General features: G+C 39.4%; 1 protein-coding gene and 1 non-coding gene across 2 annotated transcripts in view; one reads left to right on the forward strand and one right to left on the reverse strand.

Moving 5' to 3' along the window:
* The window catches only part of Ube2n (ubiquitin conjugating enzyme E2 N), a 42,974-nt gene that overhangs the window by 8,191 nt on the left and 12,710 nt on the right, over window positions 1–22,073 (reverse strand). The window contains exons 2-3 of the mRNA XM_020172656.2: window positions 1,074–1,320; window positions 745–885 (exon numbers count right to left, since the gene is read on the reverse strand). Of these exons, the coding sequence (XP_020028245.1) occupies window positions 745–885; window positions 1,074–1,320 (388 nt within the window). The remainder of the gene's footprint in view (window positions 1–744; window positions 886–1,073; window positions 1,321–22,073) is intronic.
* LOC141426025 (U6 spliceosomal RNA) lies at window positions 6,781–6,887 on the forward strand. The gene has a single exon (XR_012451139.1). It is a non-coding gene; the product is annotated as a U6 spliceosomal RNA (small nuclear RNA).

Genomic DNA, 22,073 nt, shown 5'->3' on the forward strand with positions numbered 1-22,073 from the left:
GTAATTATTTTACTCATTTCAACAGATTACTTTCCAAACTCTATAAACAGCAAACACACAAATTAATTGTGGAAACTGTAATCTCTTAATTCATGCCATTCTCATATAAACTAGATTAAGGCTGCAATATTTTCTGTATTTCCAGTTACCAAAACACTACAATGAAATTCAGTTTTAACAAAATTCAACAGGATGAAAAGAGCTGTAGCCTTTACTTCTGGATATATAATGCCCACCACTAATTTGTTGTAACCATAGCAGGAAAAAGCCTGTTGACTCCAAGCTCTTCAGCTATAAACTGCTGCATACTTTAAAATGGGTATGAAAACAGCTCAAAAGAATCCAAAGTTTTCCAGTATCTTTACATATTGCTAGTAGTAAACACGTGATATATTTATTATATCCAGTGTTGTTAAATTCCCAGTCAAAGACCATCTCCTAATTATAGGCTGTCTTTAAATTTGGGAGTCCCTTAACAGACAGTTTAGATGAAGCTTGAAATCTTTTAAGAGGTAATGTGCATAGCTGGGGCCATAGCTTAGTGGTAGAGCACTTGCCTAGCATACACAAGGCCCATGGTTCAATCCTCAGTAGGTGAGTGGAGAGAAGTATTTGCATATTACAAGCATCATCTAACTTAACCCCCTTTTTTTTCCTTGCAAAGAGCTTAAAAGAAATGTTGTAACCAGTACACGATTTGTTCTAAGAGTGGAGGCAGCGTGAAGGAAGACAAGTGTTAAATACCTGTTTCTATGGCTTGGGCTTCGTTGGTCTTCCACTGCTCCGCTACATCATTTGCTAATGGATCATCTGGATTAGGAGCACTTAACAAAGCCTGGATCGATAGCAGAACTGTGCGGATCTGCAGTGCTGGGGACCACTTATCTATGAAGGCAACAAGCCCAGTACATGATAAAGCATGGAAAAAAAATAAAACCCAGAACTGCTACAGTTCCCTCCCACAGACCTCTGTGGTCTTAGTAAAAACAGCAAGAAAAAGATGTTTACACTCTATATATGGAATGCATGAGAAAGGAGAAATCTTAATAGCATATGACAAAGAGAACACTTACCTTTCAAAATATCTAAACATATTCTTCCCAACTTGTCTACATTAGGATGATAAATTTTGGTCATGAAACGTACTTTAGGTGCTGCCATTGGGTATTCTTCTGGGAGGAATAGTTCAAGTTTAAAAGTCCCTCCCTCAAACGGGGAATCCTGGGGACCAGCAATGACCACATGAAAATAACGGGCGTTGCTCTCATCTGGTTCTGCTTTAATACCAGGTACTGGTTCTGCCAGCAAACGCTGGGTTTCCTACAACAGAAATACAAATACATTGTGAAAAAAAAAGTCATTTCACTAGACACAAAAATTAAAATTCACAAGTTCATCTCTTGGAATTAGACATAACAGAACCTCTCCAATCTCCTGAAGGGTTTTCATTTAGTTCACATGATGTGAAATTCAAAGACCATTCAAACTCATGGATGGATGAAACTGATTTCATATTCAAGTAAAACAAAGAAACACCAAGATTTCCACAATAAAGGCAACTTGCTCTAAACTCTTACCAAAACCAAGCCATTTATAAGCTAAGTAGTTTTAGAGCCAACGAAATCTTCATTCTGAAAAACAATAGCAGAGGGTGGATTGGGTCTCAGACCATTTGGTATCACAGATACAAAAATCCTTGGATGTTCAAGTCCCATATATAAGATGGCATAGTAGAGCTGGGCTGTATCTTCGTAGTAGACTGCTTGCCTAATATGCACAAAGCCTTAGGTTCAATCCTCAGCCAGCATCAAGAATAATAAAAATAAAAGATACATAAAACCACCACATCCTTCTGTATACTTTATATCATCTACATTGCTATCATGCCTAATGTAAATGTATGTAAAGTAACTGTTACACTGTATTGTTTAGGGAATAATCACAAGAACTGTATTGTTTAGGGAATAATCACAAGAAAAGTCTTTGTCTTTATGTGTTTGGCACAAATGCAACCCCCCCCCCAATATTTTCCATCTGCATTTGGTAAAACCCACAGAGAGAGCCAACTGCAATGTAGTAAGTTACAGAAAAGAACAAGTCTAGGTGCCTGAACAGGGCTAGAGAAATAGACCACACACACACACACACACACACACACACACACACACACACACACACACACACATACAGGGCTAGAGAAATAGAACACACACACACACACACACACACACACACACACACACCCCCCCACACACACACACACACCCATACTAATTAGTCTCTAAAACTAACAACCTAAAGGAAACTTTAATGCTTTCTGATAATACCATTGGTTTTGTTTTCCACCATAACCTCTCTCTTAAATAATGCTATCATTCTTTCTCCTCTCTTCAACCCTACAAAGTCTCCATCCTCATTGTTGCTTTTGACTGGTGCTTTGCTTCCTATTTCCTGAGAAAACAGAAACTTCCCTAAGAGCCCATGGTAGCATTTGCATACCCACCTGCATCTATAACCCATCTGCTGTTCTGTCTTCTCTCATTTTCTAAGTCAGTACTCTTGGCTCAGGCTGACCACTCCCCTGGAGCACTAGATCTCTCCTCATTTACCCAAGAACACTTGTTTCAGGAGCTCTCTTCTCTCTCCTCTCCAGAATCATCAGTTCTCTTTCCTTTATTGGGTCTTTCCTCAATCTATACAAACTTGCTGTCTGCTGTTATTTTTTCCAATAAGAGGAAGAAATAAGCATTTAAAAAAGGCGGTGCTGGCAGAATAGCTCATGTGGTAGAATGCCTGCCTTCCAAGTGTGAGGCCCTGAGTTCAAACCCCAGTACCTCCAAAAAGGCAGAGGCAGGAGGTTCACAAGTTGGATGCCAGCCTGGTCTACATAGTTCCAGGCCAACTTGGGTTACACAGTGAGACCCTGTCTCAAAATACAAAGAAGAAAAAAGTAAAAGATACTTATAACCATCACATCCTTCTACACACACATCTACATTGCTATAATGCCTAATGTAAACGTATGTAAAATAACTGGTATACTGTATTATTTAGGGAATAAGCACAAGAAAAGTCTTTGTCTTTATGTGTTTGGCACAACGCTGCCTTGCAAACAAACCGAAGGAAACAACACTAAACACACCCCCACACCAACTACTACACCCTGTTGCTTTGCTTCTCTTTGAAAGTGAGTATAATCGCTTGTTTCTTATTTCTCTCTCCCTTCGATCTTGAACTCACTCTCCAATCAGGCTGTAGCCACTAACCTACTTATTAAGATCACCGAGTCACACAAAGTTAAATCCAATGGCCAATACGCTAATCTGTATTTTACTTAACCTAAATGCAACATCTTATCCAGCTGGTTCAACCTCTTTGTAAGGTTTCCTCCAGTTTCCTATTTACCACACACTCTCCTGGTTCTCTTGATTTGGATACGTTTGTCCACTACAAGTTCATGTGCAGGAAGCTTGGTCTTCAATGTAGTGAGATTCAGGTGCTGATCTTCAAGAGGTGGGCGCCTAGTGCAAGGTGATTTGGTCACTGAGGGCACCCCCTTCGGAAGGAACTGATGCTGGCCTCAGAAAAAGAGCAGGTTGTTATAAAGTGAAGCCATTTCACATTGCCTTCTTCTGCACATGGTCATTTTTCTTCCTGCTTTTCTACCATATTATGATTCTACCAAAGGGGTCTTCACCAGAGGCTGAAAAAAACTGAGCTGCCTGACCTTGAACTTTTAGCATCCAAAATTGTGAAACCTTTCTTTACAAATACCAAGCTTCAGGTATTTTGTTACAACAACAAAAAACATACTACTACAGCAGCCCAAACTTAACTTCTCACTTTCCCCATCCCAAATTCTTCCCCATGTCAGTTAATCCTCAATCCATCCAACTAACCTACCTTTTTTCTATAGGTCACTCACCTAAACTGGTCTCAGGGGGTGTGCCTCAGTGGTAGAATATGTATGTGTAAGACACTGGGTTCAATCTCCAGCTCAGCAAAGGAAAGGAACAACGACTTAAAACTCCACCCATGAACTAGTTCTCATTGCTCCACTCAAGCCATCCTCAGCTCTCATCTGCCATGCTGCAATAACATCCTCATTTGTTCTCCCTGCTTCTGACCTTGCTATCCTCTACTTCCTGGGTCTATTGTCCACAAAATTTCATTTAAAAGTCAAATAAATCCCCAAAGGAGGTTCTCTATGAACCCCTCGCTCTGCACACCTAACTCTTCTTCAGCTATTCTCCTCCCCATATTTGTTATAGCCAAATAAACTTCCTTAGAGTTGCTCAACCTCCTAGGCATTTTCCATCTCAAAAGCTTTGCACTTGCTCCTCTTCCTCCAAATTTCTGTACGGTTTGTTCCTCCAGCTCCTAAGATCTTTATTCAAACATCTCAGTGAAACTCCAATAACCAAAACTGCAAACCTCATTCCACCCCTATCCCACACACTCCCCTATTTTATCACAGCATTACTAATAGGTAACTGAACTCACTTATTTTGTTCAGAAGAGAGCACCAAAAAGAGGGATTTAAAATGTTTTTATTCACTGCTATATCCTCAGAGCATTTGGTACAATGCCTGACACCATAGTAGATGTCCAATAAATACTTAAATTATGAATATGAGGGGGTGGGGGGGGTGGAGTGGGTGGTAAGGGAGGGGGTGGGGGCAGGGGGGAGAAATGACCCAAGCCTTGTATGCACATGACTAATAAAACAATAAAAAAATTTAAAAAAATTATGAATAAACAAGGGGGAATAAAACTATCAGAATTTCATCTTTAGTATCATTAACAGTTATTTTTCAAAGCAGGATGTGCACAGCATGAGAGGGAAAAAGTATCCATTCAGGTGTGGGAAAAAAGTGTTTTACTATGTTTTTAACCAGAAAAATGTTAACAGTTAATAGAACTTTGGGAGGGGTGGTACTGGGGTTTAAACTCGGCCTTGTGCCTGCTAGGCAGATGCTCTACCACTTGAGCTACACCTTTAGCCCTCTAAACTTTTTAACTACTCATGACTTCAAAATGTTGAATATGCATTACTAATATATTTCAGACATACTATTGTTAGCTTGTATATTAAATATTAACACTTAATATGTTAATGGATGGAGGGTGTGGCTCAAGTGGTAGAGCACCTGCCTAGCAGGCACAAGGCCCAGAGTTCAAACCCCAGTACTACACACACACACACACACACACACACACACAAAGTTAATTAAATAAAATTAAAAATTTAGAACACTGCTAAATCTAAGCTTTCAGATGTAGAAAACAATGAATTAGAGCATTTTATTTACACGATCTTCACTTGATAAAAATTGTACACTTTCCCCTTTCATTTTACAACTTAACAATATATACACTTAAAAAAAAATTCTCACCAGCATGGCGATATACTGAAATAGCTGTAAGATACAGATCCTTCCCCAAGGGATATGAAATTCATGGCCATTTAAAGCAATGCCTTTGGTATTTTAATTCAAGACTACTTTGTTTTGTTTTAATCACGGCAATGCAAGGACAAATTAGAAGCTGAAATGTGAACTGCTTTCAGAAAAGTGTTAAGTTCAAAGTAAAACATTTTCAGAGCATTAAAAAGTTCAAGAGGCAATAAAGAAGCATCTTACCATGGGAAGCATGCAAACATGTGACCAGAATAAAAAGACTGGCATTTCATTTTTAGGAAAAAAGTAAAGAAAGGCATTAAGGAAAACAACAGGAGTGGAGGAATGAAAACAGAACTGAATGGCAAATTTTCTTCAATTTTGGCCTCTCCATCCTTGTTTTACCCAAGGCATCCATGAAGAGAGAGAGACTTTAAAAACAGAAGGCCAGGGTCCAAGAGTCTCAAACCACCATCCCTGGTTTTTGTAGCAGTTACTTAATAAAGCTGTAAAAAACCATCAGAAGGGCCTCCAAGGTCAGATCTCAAAATAGCTCCCAACACTCTCACTACATATTGGCAGGCAGATATGATATTCATTTTCTCATCATTAATTCACCCTCAAAGTAAGATACTCTTTCTAAAGAATGTACATGAAGCACATGTCACCAGATCAACTGTAGGGTTTAACTGGGGAGCTGGAAGTGTGGCTCAAAGGGGAGATCACTTACCTAGCAAGAGTAAGGCCTGAGTTCTAACCCCAGTACAGCCCCAAAAATATTTAATTAATTAAATTTAATTTATTTGGGCAACATTCTAGAATAAGCTTTTAGGCATGCACAAACATTTTGAAATAGTTTTTATAATGCTCTCAGTTCCAATGGATTTGACAGTGAACTAATATACAATTACTTGACTAACACTGTGCATTTCCCAAACAAATCTACCACATAAAATATCACAGGAGAAAAGAATATTATCCAAACCAAATGGAACAAGTCTCAGATACCAAGTCTCTAAAATACCCACAGAAGCTGATGTCAACCTTTTTCCCTCATCAGGGAAAAACAAGATAGGAAATAAAAATCCTTGCTATAGGCAACACTATGCAACACATAATTAACTGGGAGATACCCTCAAATTTTATACTACTCTAGTGGAAAGAGAACAAAGTTCAGTGTTTAAAGTTAATTCTTTAAATCAAGAAAAGGCTCAAGTTCCTACTGCTTCACTTACTCAACTATTCCTGACCCAAGACTGCTCTAAGTCACAACTTCCTCATTACCACTGATGCAATTACAGTGGTCTCCCTTTGCACACAGTTGATCTTTCTGCAGCGTCAGTTAACCTCGGTCAACCTCAATCAAAAAATATTAAATGGAGTGCTCGCTTTGGCAGCACATATACTAACATTGGAATGATACAGAAAAGATTAGCATGGCCCCTGCGCAAGGATGACACGCAAATTCCTGAAGCATTCCATAAACAAAAAAAAGTTAAATGGAGCTAGGCACTAAAGGTTCACATCTGTAATTCTAGCTACTCAAGAGGCAGAAATCAGGGGGATCTTGACTCAAGGTCAGCCCAGGCAAATAGTTCACAAGACCCTATCTCAAAAATACCTAACACAAAATAGGGCTGGCAGAGTGGCTCAAATGGTAGAGTACCTGTCTAGCAAGTATGAGGCCCTGAGTTCAAACCCCAGTACTGCTGCCCCCAAAATAAAATACTACTAAATGGAAAATTGCACAAATAAGCAATTCATGAGTTTTTCATTGTGCACAAGCCTAATGCAAGAGAACATGATGAAACTGCCCTGTCCTTCTGGACATGGATCATCCCTCTTTGTCCAACCTATCACAAAGAATAAACTACCAGTCCATTTAATCACTGAGCAGCCACTTACTAGCAGTCTCGATTATCAGACTGACTGACAAGTCAATATCCCAGTGCTTGTGTTTAAGTAACACTGATTTTATTAAACAGTGACCCCAAGGCTAACAGTAGTAATGCTAAAAATTCGGATATACCAAAGAGAAGCCATAGGTCTTTTTCTTTCTTGTAAAGTGAAAAGATTAAAGTTCTCAATTTAAGAGAAAAAAAATATGCTGAGGTTGCTAAGAATGACTCTTCTACCCATGAACTAGAAGGAAAAAGAATCTTTGTGCTAGTTTTCCTGACATACTCAAACTGCAAAAGTTACATACTTAAAGACAGTGCATACCAAGTACTTAGTTAAGATGAAAACAGCATTAAATCTATGTATCTATGTATATGAAAACACAATGTATAAACAGGGTTGGGTACTCTGTGGTTTCAAACATCCACTCGGGGCATTACTGTACTATGAATATTAAATGGGATAGTACTGTAAAAGATCACAGAAGACTGCTGAGCATGGGAGGATCTGGAGTTCAAGGCCAGCCTAGGCTGGCTAGCAAGAACCTGTCAACAAAACAAAAAATGCAGCAAATCACATACCTCAAGATGTATTAAACAATAATGCAATCTGACCTTGCTATGTTTAAAAGCAATCCTAGGGGAGCGAGAGGGAGAGGGCGGGGGAAGGGGAGAGTAATGACCCAATCATTGTATGCACATATGAATAAAGTAAATTAAAAAAATAAATAAAAATAAAAGCAATCCAAGGATGGACTCCCACATAGAATTGAGTTTAGAGCCATGAGTAACACAAAATACTAGAGACTATTCAGAAAATTAGTTACTAAAAAGCAGAAAAAGAAGTACATACAAGTGCAGGGCATGGATTTAAATGGCAAAAAGATTTAAGTCTCAAGGAAAATATCTCATCTTACAGAACATGTACAAAAGTACACACCACACATATTTTAAAAAAGAATTAACACCACATCAAACTGATCTGTTTATCCGTAGACCTAATGAGACTTAAGGAGCAAACCCTAAAATCACAGCACTGAAAACTATGACATTTGACAATGTCAATCAATTTATACTAACCAAGACTGGTCAAATTTTAAAGTAGTAGTAGTAGTAGTAGTAGTAGTAGTAGTAGTAGTAGTAGTAGTAGTAATAACAAATTATATTTGCACCAAGTGCAATTGGCTTACGTCTATAATACTAGCTACTTGGGAAGCTAAACTCAGGAGGCCAGCACAGGCAAATAGTTCACAGGAACCCATCTCCAAATTAACCAGAGTAAAATGGACTGGAGCTATGGCTCAAGCAATAAAGCACCTGCTTTGCAAGCATAAAACCCTGAGTTCAAACCCTAGTGCCACTAGGAAGTGATGTGAAGTTTTATATGCTGATTATATTGTATACAGTAAGTTTTGAGATGATAAACCGTATTCTTAGGAAAGTAGTGATAATGTGTAAGAAAAAGTAAATTCTAATATATTTTATTTAACCCACTATATCAACATGTAATCAACATGAAAAATGATTAACATTTTTCATACTTAATCTTTCTCATACTTAGTCTTCTAAGTCCAATGTATAATATATACTTACAATACATACCAATTCAAGCTAGCTACATTTTAACTGCTCCATGGCTATACCAGGCCAGTAGGTACCACATATGGGGAAATGTTACTGGCATGTTATACAATATAATTTAACTTCATATAGTGGGTAACGTTTTATAGAGAAAATTTAAATCATCCCTAATTTTCCCTCAAAGTTTTTGTTTGTGATCAGGCACAGGTGGCTCACACCCATAATCCTAGCTACTTGGAAGGCTGAGATTAGGAAGTGGCACATACTAGTCATCCCAGCAAAGAAAAGAAGCATTAAATAGGAGGCCCAGGTTGGCCTGTGCAAAAAAGCAAAATCCTATTTCCAAAATAACCAGAGCAAAAAGGAATGGAGGCATGGCTCAAGCAGTAGAGCACCTGCCTACCAAGCACAAAGCACTGAGTTCAAAACCTAGACCAACCAAAAAAAAAATTTATTTTTAATACGCTTGTTTGGGATTTTTTAGAGACAGGGCCTCACTATATAGCCCAGACTGGCCTCAAACTTGCAATCCTACTGCCTCAGCCTCCTGAATTCTGAGATTACAGGTAAGTACCACCACACCAAGCTGCCCTCAAAAAAATTATACACAAAAAGAAGCATCAGAACATCTGGAGTCACTAATAGCAGGGATGCATAAAAAGAGTGACATCTGCTACAATCAAAAGACTGTCTGAAAATGATTTCAAAAAAAAAAAGCACTGAACAAGCAAAAGTAATCTAAATAAAGCAATTGCACGAAATAAAGGTTAATCAAGGAATAACTTTTCAATTTTTACAGCACACACTACCCCCTAGTGGACATAAGACATCTCAACTTACTTTAAACTTTCCCTCTACAAAGGAAAAAAATTAAATTACCCTCATAAAAGCTCATTATTTCTTCTCAACTGCTAAGACTTTTCAAATTATACCATATGGTCACTCCTGCAAAACCAAAACAAAGCTAAGCAATCATCTGAACATGTCCTTGAAAAAGGTCTATCCTGAAATAAATTACAAAAACAAATAAAAAGCTTAAGCTGATACAAACAACCAAGCAAAACTAAGTTGCATTCCCTGCTTTCTGTGCCACCTTACCACCAACTCCCTAACCACTTATGCCTCGCCCCCCCACACCCAACCAAGACAAGCCATTGGAGTCATGAGGATTTCATGACTATGCTTATGCTAAAATGAAGAATAATGGTTCAACCCACACACCCTCCTCTCCCTCTACTCTCACTTAAACCTCTTGATTTGTTAGGTGACAAATTCAGAAAACAAAAAAATGGAAGGAGATACTTCAAGGACTTAGTACCAAGGACTAAATCTTACAAGATTTTAGACCAGGGTGTCCCTTATTAAAAAGCCTTATTTCAAGCTATGAATGTAGCTCAGTAATAAAGAGTGCTACCTTGCATACCCAAGGCCTTTGATTTAATCCCCACAACCATCCAAAAATAAAAAGAAATCTATGTCATAATTTTCCTCTCAAAACCATATCAAATGTTATGAAGTTCAGGAGAAAAGAAATGGGAGTACTGTAGGAGTGGCTCAAGCAGTACAGCACTTGGTTTGCAAGCATGAAGCCCTGACTTTAATTAAAACCCTCCCCAACACACACACAACACACACAGAACAAATTAAGCCAGGCGCTGGTGGCTCACACCTGTAATCAATCCTAGCCACTCAGGAGGCAAGAGATCAGGAGGATCTCGGTTCGAAGCCAGCCCAGGGAAAAAGTTCACGAGACCGTATCTACAAAATACCCATCATAAAAAAGGGCTGGCAGAGTGGGTCAAGGTAAAGGACCTGAGTTCAAACCCCAGAACTGCAAAAATAAAACTTTTTGTACTGGAGGCATGGTTCAAGCAATAGAACGTCTGCCTAAGCAAAAGCAGGATCTTGAGTTCAAACCCCAGTACCATCAAAAAGAAAGAAAAAAAGGGAAGGAGGGAAGGAGGGAGGTAGATAGGGAGGGAGATTGTTCTGAAGGTTAAATATCTATGACCAGGTTGTTTCTCAGGTCAAATTAGTAAGGAAATATATCTCCATGTATTTCCAGATTCCTGTTCTTTACTACTATTCTACTTACTATTATAACTAGCACAAAAATTGTTGGCTTACTGTCAGACCCTAAAGCATGAAGAACCCAGCTAGAAAACTGGTAAGAGCAAAATAAATGCTCCCTAATCCCATGAATAAATACATGTATCAACTATCATACAGAGTTGATGGAAAGGATGCTAGCTGGTAACTAACTACATCAAGAATAGCATTTATGATTAACCCAACCACTGAAAATGAAAAAAATCAGGAAATGCTACTAACAACGTGTCCTTGCAAAAGCAGTGACTGTTAGGCTGAATTTCTTAATTTCTTTGCCTACCGTCTCCCAATCTTTTGCCTCACGTAAGCACACCTGAACCCGACATGACAGTGTCTCTCCCTCTTCTCCTGCCTCCCCACCCCCATCTCTCTCTCTCTCTCTCACACACACACACACACACACACACACACACACACACACACACACAAGTTCCATAAGGGCATGGTTTACATACAGTCATCAAGCACTGTTCCCAGATAAAGCTGAGACTTGATAAAAGTTCAAGTAACAAAAATAAACTGTGCCAAACACTGATTTGCTCTGCATGCATTAACTCATTCAATCCTCATACTCTATTGATAAATAAGAGTGACCTTACAACATAACCAAAGCCAGAAAACAGAGCCAACGCCAAGGTTCAATCCCAGGCTATAGGGGAGATCTGCTCAGGGTGGCTTCAGAGCCTGTTTCTTAATCTCACTGGTATATTCAAAGAATTCACTGTATGAGCTGTAAATGTCAAGTCTAGCAGGGACAGCATGGAAATAATGGGTTATTTCATCCTCTACAATCATGAAGCACTTTGTGAAGCACTTTGTGAAAGAGGTAAATTTAAGCCATCATGTTACTTCCTTGCCCCCTTTTTTTTTTAAACTGGGAACTGAAAAAGTATAGGCAAATGAAGTAGGAAAAAAAAAGTCTGGGTGTTCTTGCTGTTGCTGTTTTGGTGAAACTGGGGTTTGAACTCAGAACTTCACTTGCAAAGCAGGCACTCCACAGCTTGGGCCACACCTCCAGTCCATTTTGCTCGTGTTATTTTTGGAGGTAGGGCCTCACAAACAATTGGTCCAAGCTGGCCTCGAACTATGACCCTCCTGATCTCAGCCTCCCAAGTAGCTAGGATTACAGGTGTGAGCCACTGTCACTTGGCTTCTGCTTTGTTTAAAAAATCTGCATGTATTATACTGACCCAGAATTATCCATTATAAACTGAAAAATGGCAAACCATTTTGCCCATTCATGAAACCATTACACTATTCTGAAAGGTTGTAGCTTTGAATTTACTAACAAATATGTATTGTTTATTTTGTATATAACATTTATCAACTAACTTAAAGAGTAAAACACAGTGTCCCCCCACACCTACCGCTAAGAGTTTATTTCATTGTGACTTTGAAAGATGCATTTTGGAATTTGTATGCCAAGGTCTTAAAGAATGTACAGAAGGTATGAGGAGTTAGGATACTCTATGAATAGCAGGACCAAGTCAGGGGCCTATTCTTGTTCATTTTTAAAATCATTTAACTTTTCTGGAACAATAAGAACTTTAAATCTCCATCTTTTTAGATGTTTTTCTGAAAGACTTCCAAATTGGCATCACAGTTAAAAAATGATGTCAGCTACGCCTTCATAAAACACTCATGAAATTCATGGTGGGCTCTGAAATTACATGGCAGCTAAGCATCACCATTTTCTCTAGACCCTGATTTGATAAATAACATTAATGCTTCATTGCCTGGGCATTTTTCTTTAACACCAACTTGAAAACTAAGAATAACTTAAAGTGATTTGAATAATAGCTATCTTTCTGTTTAAATGAACTTTGTCTCAGGAATGATTTGAGCAATGCTAATATCTCAGAACCCTGAATGAAAAGAAAGGACCTGGGCTCAGTAACATGTCACTGGGACTGCTGTGCACTAGTTCCTAATGCACTAGTAAGAAACCCATCAGAATGTTATTTTAAATTTGCATACTTTTGATTCTGGGAGAGAACAGTAACTCTGTTGGGTAAGAGGTCTTTCTGTACTCATTCTGAATGAAAACTAGGGACACTCTTTAAATGTGTTAAACACTAAACTCAGGAGTGATAAATTAGCAAAACCAATGAGGTTGTATTGTGATAAAAATTTCCCCATTCATTCATGTATTCCTTTTTTTCTTCTCTTTCCTTAGTAGTTGAGAGCTTAATATTGGAACTGGGACTTAAAGAAAGTGAAAATGGGCCAGGCCAGTGGCTCATGCCTATAATCCTAGCTACTCAAGAGGCAGAGATCAGAAGCATCATGTTTAAGGCCACTCGGGCAAAAATCAAGACCCTATCTCAAAAACACCCAGCACACTCAAAGAAGGGGGATGGGCGAGTGGCTCAAGTGGTAGAGCACCTGCCTAGCAAATGTGAGGCCCTGAGTTCAAACTTCAGTGCCAGGAAGGAGGGAGGAAGGGAAGGAAGGAGGGAGGGAGGGAAAATGGGAAATAACTTGTAAAAATAGAAAAACTTACCTATGGTCACACAAAAGGACTGCCTGGCACAGCACTACAGGCAAAATGAGCTTTGTAGTAGACATTCATCATTTCAGACACTTCACAGCTAAAACATCCTTGTTTGGAACTTAGCACACACACCCCACACACACACACACCCACACACCCCTTCACACACACACACACACACACACACACACACACACACACACACACACACACACCCCCTTTTACGGATCCCCATCTTCTTCAACAGAAAGTGAAGTCTTACTCACTGTCTTGAACTAATTATGTGATTTAGGCTTTGTCAAAACCTGCGTACCACAAGCTAAGAGAGAATCTACTCTAGAGAGGGCGGATAGTTATCACAACAACAGAAGAGTTCTAGTGGTAGTGCCCTATACTTAGTTAGCTTGAGCAATCATAGTACACACACTGTGGACTTACTTTCTTTCTTTCTCCTTCCTTCCCTCCCTCCTTTGTGGTACTGGAGATTGAATCCAGGGCCTTATATATGCTACATAAGTATTCTACCACTTGAGCTGTATCTCCAGTCCTGTTTTGCTTTTGTTTTTGAGACAGGGCCTCTTGCTAACTTTGCCCCAGCTGGCCTAGAACTTGCCATCCTTCTGCCTCCACCTCCTGAGTAGCTAGATCACAGATATGCATTACTACACCTGGCTTTGGTACTGGCTTTCTTCCTTTGTTCTACTAAAGTTTGTGAGGCACCTATAACCTCCAATAAATACCATTTCTGCTTAAACTAGTCAAAGCTTGCTTCCATTGTTTGCTAAAGATATTGTCTAAAATGAAGACAGAATAAAGTGAGGAATAGAGGTTGGTGGAAAGTGAAGAGATTAAGAAGCTAAATACCTCTTTGGAACAAAGGATCAAAGGAGAATGCTGAAGTCACTCATTACTTTATCAAAGACCCTCTCCTCTATCTAGTTTTAAACCTTTTGGTCTTTTTTTTTTTTGGTGGTGCTGGCGTTTAAACTCAGGGTCTCACACTTTCGAGGCAGGAGGCTCTCCTCTTGAGCTACTCCATCAGCCCTAAACCCTTTAAAGATAGTACTAATTTCAGCCGTGGCACTGTTGGCTCATGCCTGTAATCCCAGCTACTCAGGAGGCAGAGATGAAGAAGATCGTAGTTCCAGGCCAGTCCTAGCAAATAGTTCTTGAGACCCTATCTTTAAAAAAAACAATCAAAAAAAGGGCTGGTAAAGTAACTCGAGTGCCTGCCTAGTAAGTGTGAGGCCCTGACCTGAGTTCAACCCCCCAGTACCACCAAAAATAAAAAGATAGTACTAATTTCATAACAGAGACCTACATTCAAGTAAACACCCTAGTGCACAGTACCTTGTAGGGAGAGGGAGGAAAAAAAAAACCTCATAACCAGAAAATGTGAATTTAATTCCAATTTCAATCATATTAGTTTGCCTACGTAATCATACAAGTCAATCACCTCCTCATCCTTCTAAAACTGTGTCCCTGGAACATTTCAAAGATTCTCTCTGCACTAAACTGACCAAAACATTTCATTATTAGAAGCAGTAAAATCTTATCGCTACGGAAGTTCCTCTTTTGCAGTATCTTTAAAGTTCCTAACTCCTGTTCAGTAGTCTGTCTCGCTTGATGATGAGAGAGGGCTATTAGGTATAGACTGTATCCCAGCAATTATGCTGATGTTCAACATTTAAATAAGGAACAATCTGTTGTTAATGGCATCTGCCTTTTCCCAAGCTGGTTGTTTGTGACAGGGTCTCATAATGGAGCCCAGTCTGGCCTCCAACTCCAGATTCTCCTGCCTTAGCCTGAATACTGGAATTACAGACATTTACCACCATACCCAGCTCCTAGGTTTGTTTGTTTTTTTCTACTTGCCGTTAACAAAAAAAAAAAAAAGCTGAATTTAAATGAAATTAACCAAAATCTAGTTAACTTTCTAGAGTGTTTCTTGTTGTTCTGATAAAAACAAAAGTCCTTAAAAATAGTTTAATGGCTGAGCATGGGAGTGTATGCATGCCATCCTAGCTCTTGGGAGACTGAGGTCGTAGGATGCTGAGTTCAAGGCCAGCCTGGGCTATACAGTGAGACCCTGCCTCAAAAAACAATACTGAGTGATGTAATTACACCTGTAATCCTAGATACTTGGTAGGCTGAGATAGGGAGGATCATAATGATCTCCAAAACAACCAGAGCAAAATGGACTGGAGTTGTGACTCAAGCAGTACCGTCTCTGCTTTGCAAGTGCAAAACTGAGTTCAAACCCCAATCTGCTCCCCCCTCCCAAAAAAAAAAAATACTAATCAGTTTAACATGCACATTTTTCACTCACTATGTCAATGCTGCCTGTTTTCTTCACAACTGGTTGCTTTAAGGATAAATCAATACTCTTTTGCAAACAGTATGGCATAAAAAGTTACTTTTTCCTGGCCTACAAGCTAGTAGCTCTCCCTTGAACAGCTACATATATTATTCAGCCCTTTTCCTTCAGGTTAATTCTGATCTCAAGTGCAGCAATCACAACAAAACTGAATGCCTAAGGACCTCATCAATAGAGGAGACCTGTGCTTATATTAATAGACACAAAGTAGAGCAGCTGAATTTTTCAGTGAGGCAAGTGACAAGTTACTTGGTCCAAAGCTGTACTTTCAATGCAATTTTGCCACTGGCACCATTAGTTCTACGAATAAAAAAATTAAGAATCATGCTCTGCATATCAACTCTGAGATAAAATAAGAAGCACTCAGGTATCAGAGCATCATCTCCCTCCAAATAAGCTTTCTTTACCAGGACTGCCACACTGCATACCATCAGGAGAGCACCATTCACAATATAGCTGGGCTGCATGAACAGCATCCTCTGGAGATATGAAATGCAAAAGCTAAATAATTTGAATTAAGTAATAAAACTTCAGTCTAGCAACTGCAAAGTTTAATGTTAGTTATTTCGTGTAAATAATACATAATGAGCCAATTTTTCCATTCAGTATGATATAGTCATTCTTTTTATGTTTACAGTGAAACAGCATTATTGCAAAATCAGGTAACAGTAATAGCTAGCACTACCCAAGGCTCGATTATGGTAGGCTCTGTTCTTCACACTCCAATCACCCTAGAGCTAAATTAGAGCAAGTGAGATTGTCCAGGCTAATAATATTTGGCAGTGTTAGAAGACAAACCCAAAGCATCTGGCCCCAGGTTTTGTGTTCCTTCCATATATAACCACACATCTTCACATTCCCTAAGATTAGCATTTTACTGTAGAGGATTAAAAGGTTAAGCCATTTGTATCACCAAACATTTTAGTCAAAGAAAGTACATCATTTCTATATCTTGAGAGTCTGCTGCCAATAGGTAAGCAATCTTAGCTACTTGGGAGGCTGAGATCTGGAGGATCATGGTTCCAGGCCAGACCAAGAAAAAAATAAATAAATAAAAAGTTTGCAAGACCCATCAGTCAGCAGCTAGGTACAGCGGCATGTGTCTGTCATCCCAGCTACATGGGGGGCTAGGATTGGGAGGAATGTGTTTCCAAGCCAGCCCAGGCAAAAAAAAAGTTCACATAACTCCAACTCAACATCCCACCTACATCAGGAAGTGTAAATAGGAGGACTGTGGTTCAGGCTGGTCCAGGCAAAAAGTGAGATCTTATCTCCAGAATAAACAGAACAAAAAGGGCTAAAGAGAAAAAAAAAGGGGGGGGGGCTAGAGGCTTAGCTTGATAGTATAGCACCTGCCTATCAAGCACAAAGCCCTGATTTCAAATCTCAATTCTGTCCCCAACCCCCAAAAATTAAGAGTTAAGCAAATGACTAAATGCTACTACATACTGCTGAAAAGTAGGTAGAGGTACACCTTTCTAGAAAGCTATCCATTTCACATTTTGCCACCTTATTCTCTGTGTCCACAACGATCCCAAGCCCAATGCTATGCACCACAGCATGTCTCACATTTTGTACTGGTCGAATAAAGAGATCAACTAGAGAATTACAATATCTATTCTACAGAGGAAGAAAATGACTGCATAAAGTGGAAATTCAAGCAAGAACTTCCAAAAATGGTAGGTCTAAGGCTTTACCATGACAGACAGTGGCTGTAAATGGCAGGACTATGAAGGAAAAGGGATTTTTTTTTTCAAACTCTTCACAAACTATTTCACACTTTTGTTCAAAAGCCTAACTAACCTTCATGTTGTCCCTACAGACTATACATTTAAAAGCACCAAATGCTAAGAACCAGAAACACTAGGCTTAATCCCCTTCCAGCAGCTCTGATAATCTAACCATCATTTTCCTCAATTTTAATAATGAGCATTGCCTCAATACTGACTTGTTGACATATTAAAAATCTTGTCCTCTCTCTCAAGGTTTTTAGAAGGATTCTGAATTAAATCACTCAAGAAATCAAATTTGGAACATGGTGGTGCATGCCTGTAATCACAGATATTCAAGAGGAGGAAGATAGCAAGTTTGAGACCAGCTTGGGCAGCTAAGCAAGATGCAGTCTCAAAGAACAAAAGGGGTAGGAATGTTAACTGAAGCTTAAGCACTTGGGATACACTGGGTTAATCCCCACTGGGAGATATGGGGTCCAAATTTACACAAGGTCAAATATTTCACAAATTGGCCGGATGCTGGTGGCTCACGCCTATAATCTTAGCTACTCAGGAGGATTGTGGTTCAAAGCCAGCCCAGGCAAATAGTACATGAGACTCTATCTCGAAAAAAACCCTTTACCAAAGAAAAAAAGGGGGGGTGGAGGGCTGGGGGAGTGGATCAAGGAAAAAAAAAAAAAACCCAGAATATTTCACAAATTATCAATTTGGTCTGAAAGTTGAAAAGCCTTCGGAGGCTTTTCAGACTGAATAACTCGGCAGATTTTGTATTACGTGATTTCAGAAGACTATTATTGCCTGTGCTATTAAGCCAAATGAGAAAATGAAGCAGACAAGTCAGATTTTATTATAACTAAAATAAGCACAAATTTATATACTAGGAAAGATATATACCGGGTCAAATTCATCCACTTCCTGTGGACAACAAATCTCTGAAACAACATAATACATTTAAAAAGTACAAACACTGGACTCAGCTCGTGCTAGTAGTATAAGCCAGCAACCTGAGATTATGTGAATGACAAGTTACAAAGTCAGAAAAATTAGTCTTGAAAAGAAATGACTTCAGTATCAGTAAACAGTGGTTTTAAGATAGGGAATTAGGTGGCTAGGACACAGAGTAAAACACATTTTTTAATGAACACCCTCCTTTTACTGAACTTTAATATATGTGCATATACTACTATAAGCAAGAAAACAGAACTGGCAACATGGCTCAAGCACTAAAGCGCCTACCTAGCAAGTGCAAGGCCCTGAGTTCAAACCCCAGTACCACACACTTGCACAAAAGAAAATCACCTAAGAAAACTGAAGCATTGTGAGCAACCTTATTTTGAAAGTGACAGTATCATTATCCAGCTGTTGATATTCAGAATTGGTAAGTTTAAAAAAACAATGTTGCTGGTGCCGGTGGCTGACGCCTGTATTCCTAGCAACTTGAGATCAGGAGGGTCATGGTTCAAGACCACACTGGGCAAATAGTTCTCAAGACCCAATCTCCAAAACAACCACAGAGAAATGGACTGGCAGTGTGGCTCAAGTGACAGAGCACCTGCTTTCCAAGTGTGAAGCCCTGAGTTCAAACCCTAATCTCTCTCTCTCTCTCTCTCTCTCTCTCTCTCACACACACACACACACACACACACACACACACACACACACACACACAAACTTAACAGGCTGGTGGCGTGGTAGAGCACTTGCCTAGCAAGCTGGAGGTCCTGGGTTCAAACCCCAGTACCACAAAACAAGCAAAAAGTGAAACACACAATGTTAATGTTGTTAAGGAAAAAAAAAAAAATGGCTCTCACATACCAATGGCTAATAGAACTACAGTATGATCCAATAATTACTGTACCCAATTATTTAGTCCAATATACTTCTTGGACTTTATCCTAAAAAAAACCTCTGTATTTACTCAAAGATATACCCATCAGAAATAATGACCCCGGGCTAGCAAAGGACTCAAGTGATTATTAGTATGTGCATCTTGAGCTAATTGAGGACAAGAAATGAATTTTAACTGGGAGGAATATTTGTTTGGACTTGGGGTTGGAAGCTGTATTGTTGGGCTAGACATCCTGATGAGAGAATTTGGGCAATGCAAGAAGGGAGAGGAGGGAACAACAAGGGAGGGGAGAGAACAAATGAGGTAGCTTATAGTCATTTGCTGCAGTGTATATGCCAACCCCCAATCCCCTGAATATCTAGTAAAATCACTACATTTGCAAAATGCTTATACTTAGTGATTCTTCTTCCGAAATGCGTTGAAAAGGCTGAGTATAGTGCCTGGGTTGACAATATGCACAACTCTAGAACCACAAAAAGAAACCTCACAATCTTGAACTTCTTTAGGGCTGGTAGAGTGGCTCAAGTGGTAGAACACCTGCCTAGCAAGGATGAGGCAGTTCAAACGCCAGTGCCACCAAAAAAAACCTTGAACTACTTGATAAATGACCAAACTCTAGGCAGTATTACAGGAGTTTCAGAGGCTAGTGACAGGCTAGAAAACTGTAGCCAGAATTCCAAGGAGAAGAGATTAACACCTAAATTAATCCTTAAAATTGATATGTACTGTTCAAAGAAGTAATCCTCAGAACCACCTCTGAAGACATTTTACACCCTGGAAGGTGCACAGCAACCTCCCAAGTGGCAGAACACAGATTACAAATTCTCACTGTACAGTCATGGGCTCTTTTCAAACTTCACCCAGTGAGAGCTTACAACCGTCAGTAACCACAGTGCTTGACGCCTATGCATCCATACTTAGTGAATGACAGAGCTGTAAATATAAGGTGTGTCATAGCAAAAACACAAACTATGTCTTCATATGTTCTGACAGTCCTTGGGGTTAATTCAAAGAGTCAACAAGGCTGGAGGAAAGGGTAAACTCCTCAAGGCTACTTGCCATCTCCCTTGGCATTCTCTCTCTAATCCTTTCATCTCTAACATCCTAGCTTGAAGGCAAGAATGCAGTCCTGTCTTTTCTGAGATTTCAGATGCTGGAATAAAGTGGGGATGAGTTCAACTGATTTGGGACAAAGACATTTATTTACAGTATACAATGTTTACTTTGAAAAACTTGAAAGTCGAAAAAGAAAGAAGGGTCCTTATCTTGAGGGTGATTACAAAGACTTATAAAATCTCTGATTTCAGAGAGCTAAAGTCAAGCTGAGTACCACCACGTCTCAGGGGCTTCTCACCCTGCCTTCTCTATCATGGGCTAGATCATGTCAGGCAGCTTTCTACTTTAAGACCTCTACACCAGAAAATCAGTGCCAAATAGAAAGCCAATGTCTCTCACTTATCCTTCTTTGTGAAAATTCAGAGGCCTACATGAAACTCTGCAAATAAGGGAATATAAAAAATAAAGTGTGAATAAATTCTAATGAACTCTGAATTCTGAGATTACTGCAAAAAAAATTCCAGGACAGGATAAAAGGCCATACACTATCTGAGTCTGGAGGGAGGGCCAGAGATCTCAGTCAATTGGGTTCATACTGGTATAATAAAAAAAGGGAATACTAGCGGTGCTGATGTGCATATGAGCAGGGAGACCACAAAATGAAAACATCCACTGTAAAGACAAGTAGGTTTTAAAATGTCTGCAAGGCATCTAAGTGGAGATAAAAAGTAGGCGACTGAAGAGACCTAAAACTCCTTGCTAGATTTTGGAATTACTGACCCATGTGGCCTGAAGCCAGGCAAGTGACTAGGTTGTGTTCAGAATTTATAGTAAGAAAGGTCCAAGGTCTGAACCATGAGAACATGAGCACTTACAGAATTAAAAACTACAATAACAGATATGATAGGGCCTTTACATTAGTGGTACTGGAAAGCTATACATTTATTTTGGAAGACTGCTGCTGTTCTGAGCATTTGTACAATTCTTAAACACTGCCCAACTGGAACACAGAATCATAGCATTTAAATAGGCATTAGAAATAACTGAAGCCCTGGGAAAGTGACTTAACCCAGGTCACAGTCTCTTAATCACTGATAAAAATATAATCCCAATCTGATTCCTACCCATTATCTGATAGAATTGGCTCATATTTCTTAAGTCTCTGGCAATCAGACCTACTCTTATTTTTCCTTTCTTTGGTGGCACTGGGATTTGAATTCAGGGTCTCTCTCTTGCTAGGCAGGCACTCTAACACTTGAGCCACATCCCCAGCCTTTTTTTTTTGCATTAGTTCTTTTTCATGTAGGGCCTCATGTTTTTGCCTGGCTGGTCTCAGACTATGATCCTCCTACCTTTAGCCTCCCAGCACAACATGTAGCTAGAATCATAGGCATGAGCCACCACACCCAGCTTACTGGATTGAGATGGTATCTTACTAACTTTTTGCCTGGGCTGGTCTCCAACTACGATCCTCCTGATCTTTGCCTCTTGAGCATGTGGGATTATAGGTATAAACAACTGTGCTGTGCCAGTCAAACCTTTTTAAAGATAAATATTAAGCCAGACACTAGTGACTC

The sequence above is a fragment of the Castor canadensis genome, chromosome 8 (genome assembly GCF_047511655.1).
Source record: "Castor canadensis chromosome 8, mCasCan1.hap1v2, whole genome shotgun sequence".
NCBI classification, from domain to species: domain Eukaryota; kingdom Metazoa; phylum Chordata; class Mammalia; order Rodentia; family Castoridae; genus Castor; species Castor canadensis.